General features: G+C 32.4%; 1 protein-coding gene across 1 annotated transcript; it reads left to right on the plus strand.

The window, feature by feature from the left end:
- The first annotated feature begins 4417 nt into the window (after positions 1 to 4417).
- On the plus strand, positions 4418 to 8658 carry LOC123195311 (putative pectinesterase/pectinesterase inhibitor 45). Its single transcript, XM_044608998.1, has 3 exons — positions 4418 to 5447; positions 6723 to 6883; positions 7872 to 8658. The coding sequence occupies exons 1-3, from the start codon at positions 4513 to 4515 to the stop codon at positions 8558 to 8560; spliced, it is 1785 nt and encodes a 594-aa protein (XP_044464933.1). The 5' UTR covers positions 4418 to 4512; the 3' UTR covers positions 8561 to 8658.
- The last annotated feature ends 7248 nt before the right edge of the window (positions 8659 to 15906 follow it).

The raw sequence follows: 15906 nt of genomic DNA on the forward strand, positions 1-15906 counted from the left end.
CTTGGAGCAATTGAATGAGAAGTGGTAGGTGTTTTCATCAAATGGTTTGGAAGGATATTTTCACATTTGACACTTAGCTCACTAGTCTTTGCTATCAAGATGTCAAGAGGCACAATGAAGCTTCAAAATGTAAATTAAATTAGGGTTTATTCGAACACCTTTTCTTGAGAGGCCCATTAGGCATTCAAGTGGTTGTGTCTATTTGGTTTACAAGTCCAATGAGTTGTTCCACCAAAGAGTTTGGATTAGTTGTAACACCAGTATTTTGAGACATTGACTAGATGTTATATTGTAGATGAGAGGTTAACTTTGAACGTTTGTAGGTGTTATTTATTGAATGTCGTTATAGACCACAAGGTAGGTGGCTTCAATCATCTCACCTATTGTAACTAAAGACACCAAGATGGCTTGAGACATAAAATGATAAATGAGATTGAAGAAGTAGTGGAACCTATTCCTTTTGCAAAGGAGAAAGAAGCATTGAGGCGTAGTTAGCCACATTCTCTAAAAAAGACTTGACAAACATTCAAGTGATTGTACATTGATGTCCTCAAGGTTGGGGCAAACTTGGTTGCTTATCTTGTCATCAATTGAGGTCAAAGTAGTGTTAGATTTGTAACCCTTGGGGATTACAAGTGTTTTCCTAAAATGCCACCTTAATAGAGCTTGATAAAGCGTATAATGGTTCAAGATGTTGTGTTGGATTTTTGTGATCCAAATTCTAATATGATATGATAGTAGAACAAGGTGAAAAATAAAAATTTTGGACCATCAAACCCTATCCTAAAGATCCAAGGGTTGTTATACATATAAAAAGATGGTTCATTTTGTAAACCTACATTTGATGGCTCTTTCAAACCATAATCCACCTTGAATTCATTTCAAACACTTTCGCTACTCCTTACAATGTAGTAAAGCCTTCACTCGTCCACATAAAAGTAGTCATGAACATATGACAATATGAAGGCTTGTTTGAGGCATATTTGAGGCATAGGTGATTGTTAGATCACCACGGATTAATGAATGAGGAGTGAAAGTTTTAAGAGAATTTCTTCTAGATTCTCTCTAGAATGAGCGGCTAGCATTTCAAAAAACCCTTTTAGGTTATGATAAATGTCTCTATGTATATGAGATAAACCATAATCCTAGTCCACTTTTTATATAATTCAACCGATGAGCTACCTTATTGCATCTTTGGTCTGATTATTTAATAAATTTTACTTGGCCTTTAAATGAACTTAATATTTATTCCTAAATATTAAAACACATTTCCAGATATCTAAATTCATTATATTTGATATATCTCATATATTACAAGGTGATTTACTTTTAGTTCAATTAAGCCCAAATCTAACTTCCAAAAATTACATTCTAGCCCTTAAATAATTAGATTATTACCATATAACCCCTAATATATTAATCTTATACACTTAGATCTAACAATAAGTAAGACATCTATTATGATATGAATGGATTTAGATTTACTCACTAGTAGAGCTCCAAATCACAATGTTAAGATTGATTCACTTTATGAATAATAATTCTTAACCTTTTAATCACGGCTAGTTATCCTTTAATTAACCTACTATAGCCATAGATTTTAGTTCATTGTTTTAACCGAATGACATATTGAGATATTTGTCTTTGTTCTCGAAAATGATGAATCATTTATTGATCTACCATAAGCTTGTTATACTTCTCGACATTCCTAACCACTAACATTCTAATAGCCCTAAAAAAAGAAAGGTTTTAGGCTACTATCAAACTAGACTAATCGGTGCAAAAAATGTTCCGATGATCTCAAGTGTAAGGATTATATACACTATTATCCATTAAGAAAATATGTCTCACAAACATTGGGATTACTATCTATGTAGAATCCTCTTGACGAGTTAGTCAAATAGACATGCTCTTAACATGCCTATGTGTTGCACCAGGTTAACACCTATAGCCTCAACATATAAGATATGTTGTTAACTTTTAGTAGGATCATTAAACACTATGATAGTCTTATCTTATTATTTATACCCTTGGTGAAGGTAATACTAAGGCTACAAACATTTTAGATTAGCCATTATATGTGTTCATACTCACGATCAAACACTTTATTGATCTCTCATTACAATTCTACTAGTCTTATCTTACAAATAAAGATTGCCACTTGAATGTTCAAATATAAATTTTTGTAAATTTATATTGTCAAGAAATTTGGCTCTAGAGCCCTACTCCAACATGTTGTTCTCTATTAGGAGCTAACAGGGGTCAATGCGTTAATAGTTTATTTATCTCTCTTGTTATGGTTGAAGGTGAGGAGTAAGAGAATTTCTACATGGTGTGGATGTATTTTCAATCATTTCCTTCCTATAATTGGGCTCTTATAACATGTTGCTTTAGTTGTATAGAGAGATTAGTTTAAGGTCTAGGGGTTGTACGTTTCTTAGGTTATGATGTACAAACCATAAAGATGAAATGGCCTTAGGATAAAGGCCTTTGACCACACTTCGAACTATTTGAGGACCAATTGTTTAGTATCTTTTGATGTCAAATTCCTTGAGTCATCATTGAAATTATAAGAGAGTAAGATATGCATATGCCCTTTTTTCTAACATTAAACTATTGTTGTAATTTCTTGTTATCAAGTGATGTATGCAATTTTGAATCTTGTGTATGATAAGCTATGATAGCATATGATTAGAATATAAGAAGACTCCAACAAATATGTGACGTGTGTAAGAATATTTAAGGCAAAGAATTGAAATAGGTTAGATAAATAATTATGATAACGGACTGTTTAAATGGTTTGACTCAATGATCAAAATTTCTACGTCCACAATATTCTCATTAGTTTGAACATGGTACAAGGATTATACAAATTATGATACTAAATGTTTAGTAATAACACCCCAATCAAAATATACACCCCTAAGTGGAATACATACACCATCTCATAAAACCATAACATCTATACAATCATTGTGTCTAAAACCAAAACTAATTAAAATAGTGCATACAAAATCCCATAGTCTCTATGAATGAAGAAAATACATAAAACTCAAAATAACATAAAAACATTAATGCCCTTCCACCTCATGTAACATTTAGAGTTAGACCACTGACTCCTCCATATGTCTTGCTACTAAAAAACCATAGTTCGACATCATTGGAAATCAATCTTATCCAATTTTTGAAGTCGATGTATAATCGTACATCCTAGTACATGTGGGCATACATCAGTCACACTTAATCAATTCTTGTGATAAACACACAATGACTATTATATCTTCAACTATGCATGTACAAGCATACACTCTCGTTGTGTATGACCATACATGACTCCAATAATTCACATAGATGAAAATCAAACATAGAAAAAGACAAAAAAATACCCTTGACCATACACATAAGTGATATACTAATATTTTCTCTCTTTCTTTTCTCTATCCTCGATATATACAAGTTTTTCTTTTTTTAGAGAAAAGTACATTTGAAACTCCTTTTTCTTAGGGCTTTGACCCATGATTTTTAAGTCTAAATGGATAGATTTAAGCTTATATCAATGACTTTTTTATTTTTGTGGAGATGAATATTTTGTTGGATGACTGATATAAAAATATTATGTCATGTGATTCAACTCAGCCCTTCCTTTAATAACAACAAGACAACAATCGCTTAATAAATTGCATATTTTGTATAATTTTGTTATTAGTCACTTCTCATGATATTTGGGTTTCAAATTCATTATGGACTTCATGTTCAAGAGTTAATTATTTACAGTGTACTATGTCGAATTATACTTCGAGAGTTAACTTTGAAATGCTCAATTTAACCACATTACAAGAATTAAATTCTAACTCCTTTAAAATATATAAAAATAATTGAATAAAGGGTATTAATGGAATTAATTAAACCTATAACATAACGAAATAAATTTAATTTTGAAACTTGGAAATAAAATGTCTTAAGAAATGTGGTTTCTCTAGTTAATCAGTGGTACCAACAAGTCCACTCCTTGAGTAATACTGATTTCAATCATGAAAAAAATAATCTAGTATTGTAGTTTCTCTTTTAAAATGCCACAGCTTCAAATTCCTGAAAGTTAACAGGGACATAGTATGACATAATATAACTATTATAAATAAGTCATAGCCACACCAAGAAATACGGCTTGCCCATCTTTCCCTACACCAATTCACATGACTGCCCCTCTTATTACTAACTATACTTTTCTCATTTATAGACTTAGATTATGTATACAACATTTGAAGCCAAGAAACTAGGGAAAAACGATTTTAAGGGGCAACATTCTGTATCACTCATTTTCCCTACCCAAAATTTAATGACAACACCTGAAAATTCTCCTGTCCATTTCTGTTTCTGGGCATTGCACCTGGGTTAATATAATTGAAGTCTCAAATTTAAGGAATTTTTTTTTTTACATTGTCCCTCTCTTTCTTTCTCAGCCTTCTAGGCTTGAATGTAAGGCAGAGACGTCTCTGCCTCAGGCCTATTAGAATGGCATTTCAAGATTTTGACCATATATCTGAAATCAGAAGGATTGACAGACAACGCAAACTTAGAAAGAGAGTTGCCATCGCCCTTGTTGCCTTTATCTTACTTGTTTTAATTGCTGTTGGGATATTTGCTGTTGTCAGTTCTGAAGAAAAAGAAAAAGAAAAAGAAAAAGAGGCTCGCTCATCAGGAGATTCATCCCCTAAAAGTGTTGCGAGGGTTCAAAAATTGATTAAAACTATATGCAATGGTACCAATTACCAGGCCTCTTGCAGTCGCACCCTCTCTGATGCAGCAAAGAAGAATAGTTCCTTGAATCAACCCCATCAATTCATCAAAGTTGCTGTAACAGCCATTGATGATGAGATTGACAACGCCTTCAACAAAGCCAAAGGGTTCAATTTGAAAACCCCAGAAGAGAAAGCCGCGTTGAAAGTTTGTAAGAAAGTAATTGACGATGCTAAAAAGGACTTGAAGAAAGTTATTTCCCAAGTTGACACCAAAAATCTGCTAGACCAGCTCCATGAAAAATCTCCTGAGTTGAATAACTGGCTAAGCGCAGTTATGTCTTATCAACAGACATGTGTTGACGCTTTTCCTGAAGGGGATTCAAGTGCTCAGATGGAGAAGAACATGAATATGACCAAGCAACACACCAGCAATTCCCTTGCTATCATTAAAAACTTCTCGTGTTACCTTTCATCATTGAAACAAACAATAGGAACATCTCGCCGCCTTCTTGAATCCATCCCTCATTCATTAGACAGCGATGGACTCCCTTCTTGGATGAGCCATGAAGATAGGAGAGCATTGAAGGGGAATAAAAAGGATGATAAGGATAATATTAAAGCAGATGCCACCGTCGCCAAAGATGGAAGCGGCAACTTTAGATCAATTAATGCTGCATTGGCAGCAATGCCAAAACAACGCAAGGACCGGTATGCTCATTTTGAATTTAAAAAAATTATACGTACTTATTTTGAATATATAAATATGTATACACTTGATATGTGTCATCATGTAATTAGTGATTTTGAATTAAGAATAAAACAACACTCAATTACATGATGACACACATAAGTATGTACTTATTTGGGTACTCAAAGTAGGTATACGTAGTATCATTCTTCCGAATTTAATTATAATAATAAACATATGTTTACATATTTTGAGTATACAAATAGATACACACTTATATGTGTCATCATGTTATTAGGTGCTCTTTAAAGGATTAATGAAAACCTAATCAATTGATGATACACATAAATGTGTACTTAAAGTGAATACGTATAGTATTACTCTAATTCTAAAGGCCAAAACACTTGTTCCCACCTAAGATTTAATGAAAACTTAAACTTATACTTGTTAACTTTCGAAAATCAAATACTCACTGTTATGTTAAAATTCACTATTGAAGTTAAGGATAAAAATATTATTTAATTAAAATTATTAAAACAAACTTAAAATTTATCACATTTTCCTCCCTAGGTTTAAAATTGACAATTTTTTCTCATCTAAAGTTTAAAAAGTGATAATTTTCCCCCTAAGATTTCGTTTGTTTCCTTTTCTTCTCCGACCAACCTCCTATATCGGCAAGTGTCCAGTTTATCAAATGAAGACAAATCATTGGCTAACCAAAGGTCGATCGATGATTCATCAACTGAAGTCTGTGCAACGCATAAATTTGTGTGTCACACAACTCTGTGTGTTGGCTAATTTGTGTGGATCGGTTGACGCATAGATCTATACGCGACACAAATCTGTGCGTTGAACAAACTTCAACCGACCTTTGGTTGACCAATAATTCGTCTTCTTTTGGTAGATTGGAGGGCTTGTCGGTATGGGAGGTTGGCCAAAGAATAGTCGTCGAAGAAGGAAAGAAAAAAAAAATGAAACCCTAGGGGAGAGGTTGTCACTTTTCAAACTTTAGATGAAAGAAATTTGTTAGTATTTAAACTTGAGGGTAAATGTGATAAATTTTAAGTTTTTTAAAATAATTTTAGTTAAATAATATTTTTAACCATAATCTTAATAGTAAATTTTAACATAAGAATGAGTATTTAGATTTTCGAAAATTAATAAATATGAGTTTAGGTTTTTACCAAACCTTGGGTGGAATTGGGAATAAGTCTTTTGGCCAACTATAAATATTGATCGTATATATGGAAGAGCGTATTGAGATTAATGTTTCATCCACTCTAATGCCAATGTAGGTATGTCATCTATGTTAAAGATGGAATTTATGAGGAAACTGTGACCATCACCCAGGAAATGACAAAAGTTACCCTCGTTGGAGTTGGATCTCAGAAAGCCATCGTCAGTGGAAAGAAAAATGTTGCTGACCGAGTTAATATGTATGATACTGCAACTTTAGGTATGTTTGACACTGAAAATATTTTGCAACTTTTAGTTTTAGGCCAAAAGACTTATTCCGACTTATTCCCACCTAAGGTAAAGTGCACACCCAAAATTCTCCTCATAGGATTTTAAAAATCTAACTATTCACTTATCATCCAACTTTTATTAAAATTTTTCAATTAATTATAAAAGTAAAACCGTTATTTTACTTTTAATATTAAAATAAATAAAATTATATTTCATTTTACCCTCTTAGTTTAAAAAACTAATATTTTCACCTCATTCAAAGGTTTGAAAACTTATATTTTCCCCCTAGAGTTTGATTTTTCCAGAGAAGGTTGTCGATCAACTGCAAGTTTCCAAATTTTTTGATGTGGTGAAAATGTTATTTTTTTAAACTAAGGGGGCAAAATAAAATTTAGTTTTATTTATTTTAATATTAAAGGTAAAATAATTGTTTTACCCATAAAACTAATTGAAAATTTTAATAAAAGTTGGATGATGGGTGAGTATTTAGGTTTTTGAAATCCTATGCGTAGAACTTTGAGAATGCACTAGCCCTTGGATGGGAATAAGTATTTTGGCCTTGGTTTTATGAGGACCTTATATATGATGACAAAACACAATTTTTGCAGAAATTTGAACAATTAGCTTTTAATTAAAGTGGTATTTATACATTTTACTTCTAGCAAGAACATGACAGTAAGGGGCGTTTGGTTTTTGATAACCAATATTATGTGGATAATCTATTTTTTATTTTTTAAAATTAAAATAATCTTATTTTTAATTAATATAAAAAAATTATAAAAAATTATTGTCAAAGAAATTTAAGTAAAATAATATTTTGGAATTATAGTCCAACCAAACACAAAAATAATAATAATTTATTCTCAATAATATCCAAGATAATTTATGTTTGTATAATCTTTCATTTTTTGTAATCAAAGATTACTTGAGCCAAGTATATCTAAATGTAGAATTTACCTTTGTTTTTTGTTTTGCAGTGGTTATAGGAGAAGAGTTCATGGCTAAATCAATGGGTTTCAGAAACAATGCTGGTCCGGATAAGCGTCGGGCGGTGGCTGCTCGAGTGCAAGCTGACCATTCAGTTTTCGTCAACTGCCGTTTTGAGGGGTACCAAAACACACTGTGGGTACAGGCTCACCGCCAGTTCTACTTCAATAATGTAATTCTGGGCACCATTGACATCATCTTCGGTGACGCCATGGCAATCTTCCAAAACACCCTGATTCAAGTTAGAAAGCCTCCTGACGGCAAACAAAATTCAATTCTAGCACAGGCAAGGGTAGACAAATTTGAAACCACAGGATTTGTACTACAAAACTGTCGAATCGAGCCTCACGATTCGCTTAAATCTGTAAAAAACAAAGTCAAAAGTTACCTTGGCAGGCCCTGGAAGGAGTACTCGAGAAGTGTTGTAATGGAATCAACAATCAATGATTTGATAGACCCTAAAGGGTGGGTGGCTTACAAGGGAGATTTCGGAATCAAGACAGTGTATTTTGCGGAGTACAATAACAAAGGATCAAGGGCGAATACAGATTCCAGGGTGAAGTGGCCGGGTTTCAAGGTGATTCAGAAGAAGGAGGCAGTTAATTACACAGTAGGAAGTTTCTTCCCGGGAGATTGGATCACCAAGATGGGTGCTCCTGTTCACCTAGGCTTGTATTAATAATTAATTTCTTGATTTTTAAAGATTATCACTAGTTTTATTTAAGAACTAAGACTGAGTATTATGAGGGTTATGTTCTTGAGTCTGTTTCATTTCCATCATGATTTTACTGATTGTTTCCATTGTCTGAAGAACAATTGTCCATTTGGAAAACGAAGAAGAAATTCTATCATATGGTTTCTATGTATCTCAACTCTTTGAAATTGAGATAAACATGAGGACATTTATTGAAGTTAGATTTTTTCCCCTATTTATATGAACAAAAATTGTGCACATACAAGGTCGGATCCAGGATTTAATGTACTGTTACATGAGCCAAGAAACAAAAACGGTGGCCGTGAGATGAAATTTAGAAGAGACACCTTGAGAGAGAAGAGAAGAACGTGTTTGTTAAAAAATTAGTCTCTATCCAGGGGTTATACAGATACAAACAACTCAACAAAGATATATTTACGTTTATTCGTTATCTTTCAACACTTAAAAAAACCCTAACACTCTTCATAATTTAACTATCACTTCCAACAATTTTATTATAAAATTCTCATTAAGAAAATTACAAAATCAAGGTATGAAGATGTATTTTTATTGCTTTTCATTGTTATTAATTATTTTATAAGATTCAAATGGAAATTGACTAGTTGACTGGGAGAGAGGTAGGCATGATATGCTCTGCTAGACGAATTTATGCTTACCAGACTAAAAAATATTTTCGTTTTGTTATTTAAAATTGGGGGTATTATAATATTTTACATATTAGGGGGTTAAATGATAATTTATTAATAAGAGTTAAACTATATATTATGCATTGAGGGTTATATGATCTTTTATGGATATGAGGTTATTGATGATGGGTTAAAATAATATCATTCATTTAGAATTTTGCATATTTAATTGTACTTTTACGATTACAGGTTTAAACAAAATGGCATATGAAGGCAGCGTGGAGTTGTTGAACTCCTGTTTGTGTATGACCGTGAAGCTTAAAAACTTTGTCAATATGCACTACAAGAAAATGAGCATATAACAACTAAGTAAATAGTTGTTGAAAATTCGAATTTAGTTGCAGAATATATTTAGCGTCTATTAAAACTTGGTCGCATAATAGTTGTAGAATTACTGTCGAGGAAAAAATACAGAAACTAAATTAAAATAGTTTCTGAAAATTGGTTTTAATGCCTAATATTTTAGTTACTAATTTTAATAAACGTCTTTTCTTTTTGTTGCACGATAGTTTCCTATTATTGACATCATTAGTGGATAGCTCGGGAAGGACAAGGCTAACGTCAACTTGGCTCAATTGAAGGAGGACGCCGAAAGAATACCAGAAACTGAAGTTCAAGAGGAGATGAAACTATAATTTTTCAAAGTTATGGGGGGTGGCTCAAATTGAAAAGGGTTTTGGAGAGAAATGTGACTTTTTAAAGTTAAAAAACTTTAAGTAAAGATAAAGTCATTAATTTTTAAAACTTACGAGGGCAAAAGTAATTAATTATATATATTTTTAATATTATTATTAAAATTGTCATTTTCCCTCTAACTCTATCTGAAAATTTTAACAGAATTGGTTGATGGGTGGGTATTTGAGTTTTTAAAAATTAGAAGGTAGAAATTTGAGATTTCATTATACCTTGGGTGGGAATAAGTCTTTTGGCCTTTAACTAAAACTAAAGGTTTTTTTTTTTTTTTTACTTTCCCGGTTGAGCTTTTATTCATATATATTTAATGGGATGATGAGACTTCCCTAATTATAACTTACTCTCCAAATTATTTATACATTAGTATTCAATTGTTTAACACATTAACTTGATGAATGAAGCTATTATTATTATTATTATTTTTGCCTGATAGTCCTCAAAGAAGATTAAATACAATGGTAGTTTATGATTGTTTGTGTTAGCTATTTTTAATTTAGTTCTAGGATGTTTTTATAGATTTTTAAAATTGTAAAGACATTTTATAGTTTTTAAAGTTGTAGGGCCGATCCAAAAAGACTAAAGTCTAATTCCCATTAATAAACCAAGTTTGAACCAAAATTTTAGGGCCATAATGGGAATGCTCAAAGCTAGACCCTATAATTTTTTTGGGCCTAAATTTAAAAGGCAAACCATATTCAATAGACCCGATTGATATATTTACCTACGTTCACAAAGTTTTATGAAAATATCATTTTTTTTCTACTATCTAAGCTTGAACAATCATTGTTTTCATCTCTTATTCAGTTATGTTCATTAATTTTAACCAGAAAAGGGAATTAAGTTAACTTAATAGACGCCTAAAAAATGGGTATTAAAAATTTTTTTCAAGTGTTTATCACCTGAATGGATGACATGTGGCCTCCAAAACTTTGCATTGACAAATAATTATACTGAACAAGAATAATCATAAGTCAATGCAATTAGGATGGAAGAGGTGAACGCATTTTGGAAGAAACACAACGTTTCATTGATTTCAAACTTGCTTAACACACATTGCACATTCAAGAGCACATTTAATAGAAAATTTTGACAATCCGTTAACTAATCTTAGCCTAAAATATAGAAACGTAACTACAATCTAAATTCTAGAAATTTATAATAAAAGTACATGGTAACAATACAAATAATATCTTCAAGATCAATACAAACAATATCTTCAAGACTATCTTTTTTCGACTTCAAGTGTGGCAACTTATTGTTTAGACATAACTCACTTGAGTGAAAGCAATGCTATTGCCGGCCATGTGTAATCCAAGTATTATCTTGGATGCCTCCTGTAACTTATATTCAAATTGAACTGCAATCCCTCTTTGACTTCCTCAAATTTGGCATGCAGTGCGGCCAAGTTGAAGACCGACAGCACTAGATAGCGACAAAATTTAGACTTTATGATCAACTGGCCTAACACTTCTATTAAATTTCTATAAGATTAGAAACACAAATTAAACTAATAATTATTTCAGAAATATATGATCCCCAGATAAGAAAAGGTCCATGGTTTGAATCAGGCAGTAATTGCACACTACCTAATCTTGGAAAATATCAAAAAAAGAATTTCTAATTTATCAAATCCTTTTTTTTCTTAACCTTTCTGGCAGTTAAACCAACCTTACCCAATATTAACAGCAGGAACTAATAAAAGTTGGTAGGTTACAAGATTCACTTAAAAGATGTTTGAGTTATAAGAAAACCTAAACTTTATCCGGTGTTAGGATTATGAGTTTAGTTATTGTATTCTGAGATTTACCTATTCAATCAAATCAGATAGAATTCTCCTATCATTAAAAAAAAAAAAAACTTTTCTTCGTATGGTTTGAGGTTTTGCAAATTCCTTTTAAGAAATCAATATAAAAAGTTCAGGGACGACTTCGTCTAATGTATCAATAGTTTGAAAATTCTAATGACCGATTCCTGGGTAACCTCATAGCTCCCTCCATGTCAACTGCCATGTATAAAACTCTAGTTTTCAACCTTCTCACCTCAACACAACAAAGAAAGCCCGAGCTATGGAGACAACGAACTCTTTCAAACGCTATCAAGAGCAAGAGTATCGCAGAAGAACCCGCAAGCGTCTGATCATCATCACAGTTTCCACCATTATCTTGATCATAATCATCGTCGTAGCTCTAGTGGGTATATTAACAGGAAATGCCAAATTGAAAAATTCTCCGCCAGCCTAATCATCGGAATCCACCACTGCTATATGCAATGTTACTTAGTATCCGAAGTCGAGTGTTTCTAGCATTGCATCTCTCAAGAGGTCCACCAAAATCGCTGATTGGAACTCAAATCTAGAAGAGTTGTTCGAGCTCTCCATGCAAGTTTCAGTCAATGAACTGACAAAGCTTTTTTCTTTGTCTGGCGTGTTAGACATGTATAAGTAAGTCTTCTACCTATCTACAGAATATGAATTGCATATAATAGGATCTAAAATAAAAATTTACGGAATATAAAATCTAAACTCCCGTCATTGGGAGTGTTAATTTGTTGCTGAATATCAATTATATTCGTCCTTAAATGTGAAGTCTTCCATGTAATTTGTAGGGAAATTATAGAATAATACAAAAGCAAGCATAGCGGAATCTTAATTTAGAATTTTTACAAATAATTCACACAAAGTCATGATCTCAACTGAGATCCGTTTATAGTCATCATACCACAAACATGCATAGGCAAGCATAGGGTGCTTTTGAAGAAATACATGGGTGGCTCCTTCATTTTTTAATTGCTAAAACAAGTACATCTTTGCTCTCAATCCAAGTGTAGGATTGTGCCTTGGTATCCACACAAAGCACAAACCAATATAGAGGCTCAAATGAACACAATTTGTTTGCTAAGACATTTGTGAACGAACTAATGGAGGCTTTCAATCCTAGTATAGGACTATGTCTTAGTATCCACACGAAACACAAACTAATGGTGGCTCAAATGAACACAATATGTCCACCTAGATAGGGTCAAACATCAATAATTTCTTCTGCATCCAAGCACCTCAAGATTATTAAATTTTGATACTCAACATGTGATAACTCACACTTTGAGCACAAACACCTCTCAAGACGCAAAAACGACTATCTGGATACTAGACCTCATTCATCTAAAATAATCCAATTCTTCTAAAATTTGATCAACTCTAATTATGTGTGACCTATAGGTTCTTTGTTAGGTCGATAGTACACGAATTCATGTCAAACCTACAATCTAGTAGTCATCTATACATAAATTAAGATTGATATCTAGCAAAGTATCATGAACACTCCATTAATGAAGTGTTAACAATTGACTTTTAACCTGTCAACAATAAGGTTGCACATAAAATTTGATTCATTTGTCATACAATATCTTTTCAAGGTTGAAACAAAGATTTAGTGTCTACCTTAATTATGAACCCTCAATATGAATGAACTAACATTTGTGTCAGTGACCAAATGGTATTGTGCTAAGCAGCAACTCAATCCTATTGTGAGAACATATTCAGGTGGTTATTGATATTTGTCAGTAAGCCTATAACAGATATCAACTCTCATACTCAAAAGTGATAAATCATTTTTGATCCATTATAGCTTTTATATATCTTTCCATGTGGCCAATCACCACTTTTTTGGAAACTCTCTCTCAAGGACTACATTTAGTTAATGTTAAACCATATTGATCCTTATATATGATAGTCTAGTGACCTTAAGTCAAAGAATCACATGTACCACCGTTTGTTAAGAAAATATATTTCTTAAACACTAGAGCAATCATCCATATGAAATCCTTTTGGCGATTCAATCTAGTGGATATGCCTACATAATATGCATCCATGATATATGAGCCTTGAATTCATTGTGGGTTTCGAGCTAAATAGTTAATTAGTTACTATTAGTTGGTCATTTTATTTGACTATACTTTGTGGGTTGACTTCAAAATGCTCAATTTGATTGTATAACATAAATTAAATTTCTTTGAAGTTAAAAACTTGAAAAAAGTCAAAGCAAATGAAAAGTAAGGTCAAGACAATAAGAAACAACAAAATGAATTTGTTAGGGTTTCACTGCATGCATAGGTTACCATTGGTCAAGTTCCTAACATATATTTCTTTTTTCTAATATTTTTTACTTTATTTATTATATTTTCTCTATGTTAGGCCAATCTCTATGTTTCCATAGCCAATGCCTCCAATTTAACATGTTTGAATTTTAATTTGTTAAAATTATTTCATTGTAACTGTAGATAACAACTAGAACCCAAATGCCAATGTCCCTCAAAAGTAAAGAGATTTATGTCTTGGCTTAAACCACACATATCATTTCACACAAACATGTGATTCAATTCCATTTAAAAAAAATTGCTCTCATTATATAAAATGTTAGAAATTCATGCAAAGCTCTTAACAAAGTTATAGTTAGTTTTTGTTTATTGAGCTCGTTTATTCATTTGAGTACATCAACAAGGCAAATCAATCAACAACAAAATTTGATATTTTTTATATGTAACAAAACCTTTTATTGTACATGTGCACATAATCGCTAAGATTATATCTTGTAAGTGAGATGTTCATTCTCAAAGGCCTCACGAGTATAGCATTAAATTTGAGCATTGCTCATAGAGAGGAAACATCACAATTGCCTTGCATGTAAAGATATGCATATAATCATATGAGACATCTCCACTTATCCAAACTCTTTCTAAGACATCATGTCTTAATGGAATACATGATTTACTATTAAGCTCATGTACAGTTGGCTCAATGCCTCACCCCTCACCCCTCCCCCCTCCCCCAAAAGATCTTGGAAACTGTGAATGTGAGAGTATGCATCTCATTATTTCAACCAGTTCAATGTCAATTCTCTCAACTAGACCATTCAACTAAGTAATATTAGATGGTGCACACAAGGGTGAACAGTCGTACATGGCTTAGGAAAAAGATGAAGTGGTCATGCATGGGTGCATTGATGTAAATTTATATAAAAAAAAGTAGTGTGTAGACATGCCTTATGGGGTGCACACTCGTATATATAGAGCATTAGGTTGTACAATTGTGTGTTAGTGGAGTGTGATGAGCTAGAATTAGGTTAATGGACATTACGGAACCATTAGAAGACCATTAGTCAACATAGTGATGCATAGTCATGACTCAAGGAACCATACATATGTGCATAGTCATCAAGGTGAATCGATGTACAAGGTAAGTCACACCTGCACATGAGAGACAAATTATAATTTTTCCCCTATGTTGTGTGCTAGAATAGAAAAAAGTATAGAGAAACCTTACTAGAAGAAGATTAGGGTAATTAGCAAATAAAGAGTATTTGATTGTATAGAAGACATCACAAGCCTTAGACGAAGAGAATTCAGGTTGAATTCAAAAAATTGATAAGAAAAGAGAGAAATGTTTATGTACATCAAGACAACACCAACTATGTGCAATGTGGTATAAAAAAGATAAAAACATTTAGGTTGTACCTAGATACCCATAAGATGTTTCATGCACTTAGGACCAAGGTACTTCGCAGCTCACTTTTATTCAGGTGTACATGAAAAGAGAGAACTACACTAGATTATTCTTCACATAGTTAACAAGTAGTTTCATGTACACTTCCATGGTAGTCCAATGATAGTTTTTAATTAGTTGTCTTGTAGCTATGTGTACATAAAAAAGAAGAGACTATGACCAAATTTTCTATCGTGACTAGAGTGTCAAAGCTTAGTCAACCTTAAGTCTGACTAGTAATGTTCTATATTCACCAATAGTAGTAGCTATCTAGGATGTCATTCAAATTTGCTTTCATAGGGCATTTGAGATGCTCAAGATCAACAGTTAGGTTTCCAGTCAATACCATGAGCTTAGGTTTAGTCATTCAAGATGACAATGCCTATAGAGATAGA

The sequence above is a fragment of the Mangifera indica genome, chromosome 13 (genome assembly GCF_011075055.1).
Source record: "Mangifera indica cultivar Alphonso chromosome 13, CATAS_Mindica_2.1, whole genome shotgun sequence".
NCBI lineage: Eukaryota > Viridiplantae > Streptophyta > Magnoliopsida > Sapindales > Anacardiaceae > Mangifera > Mangifera indica.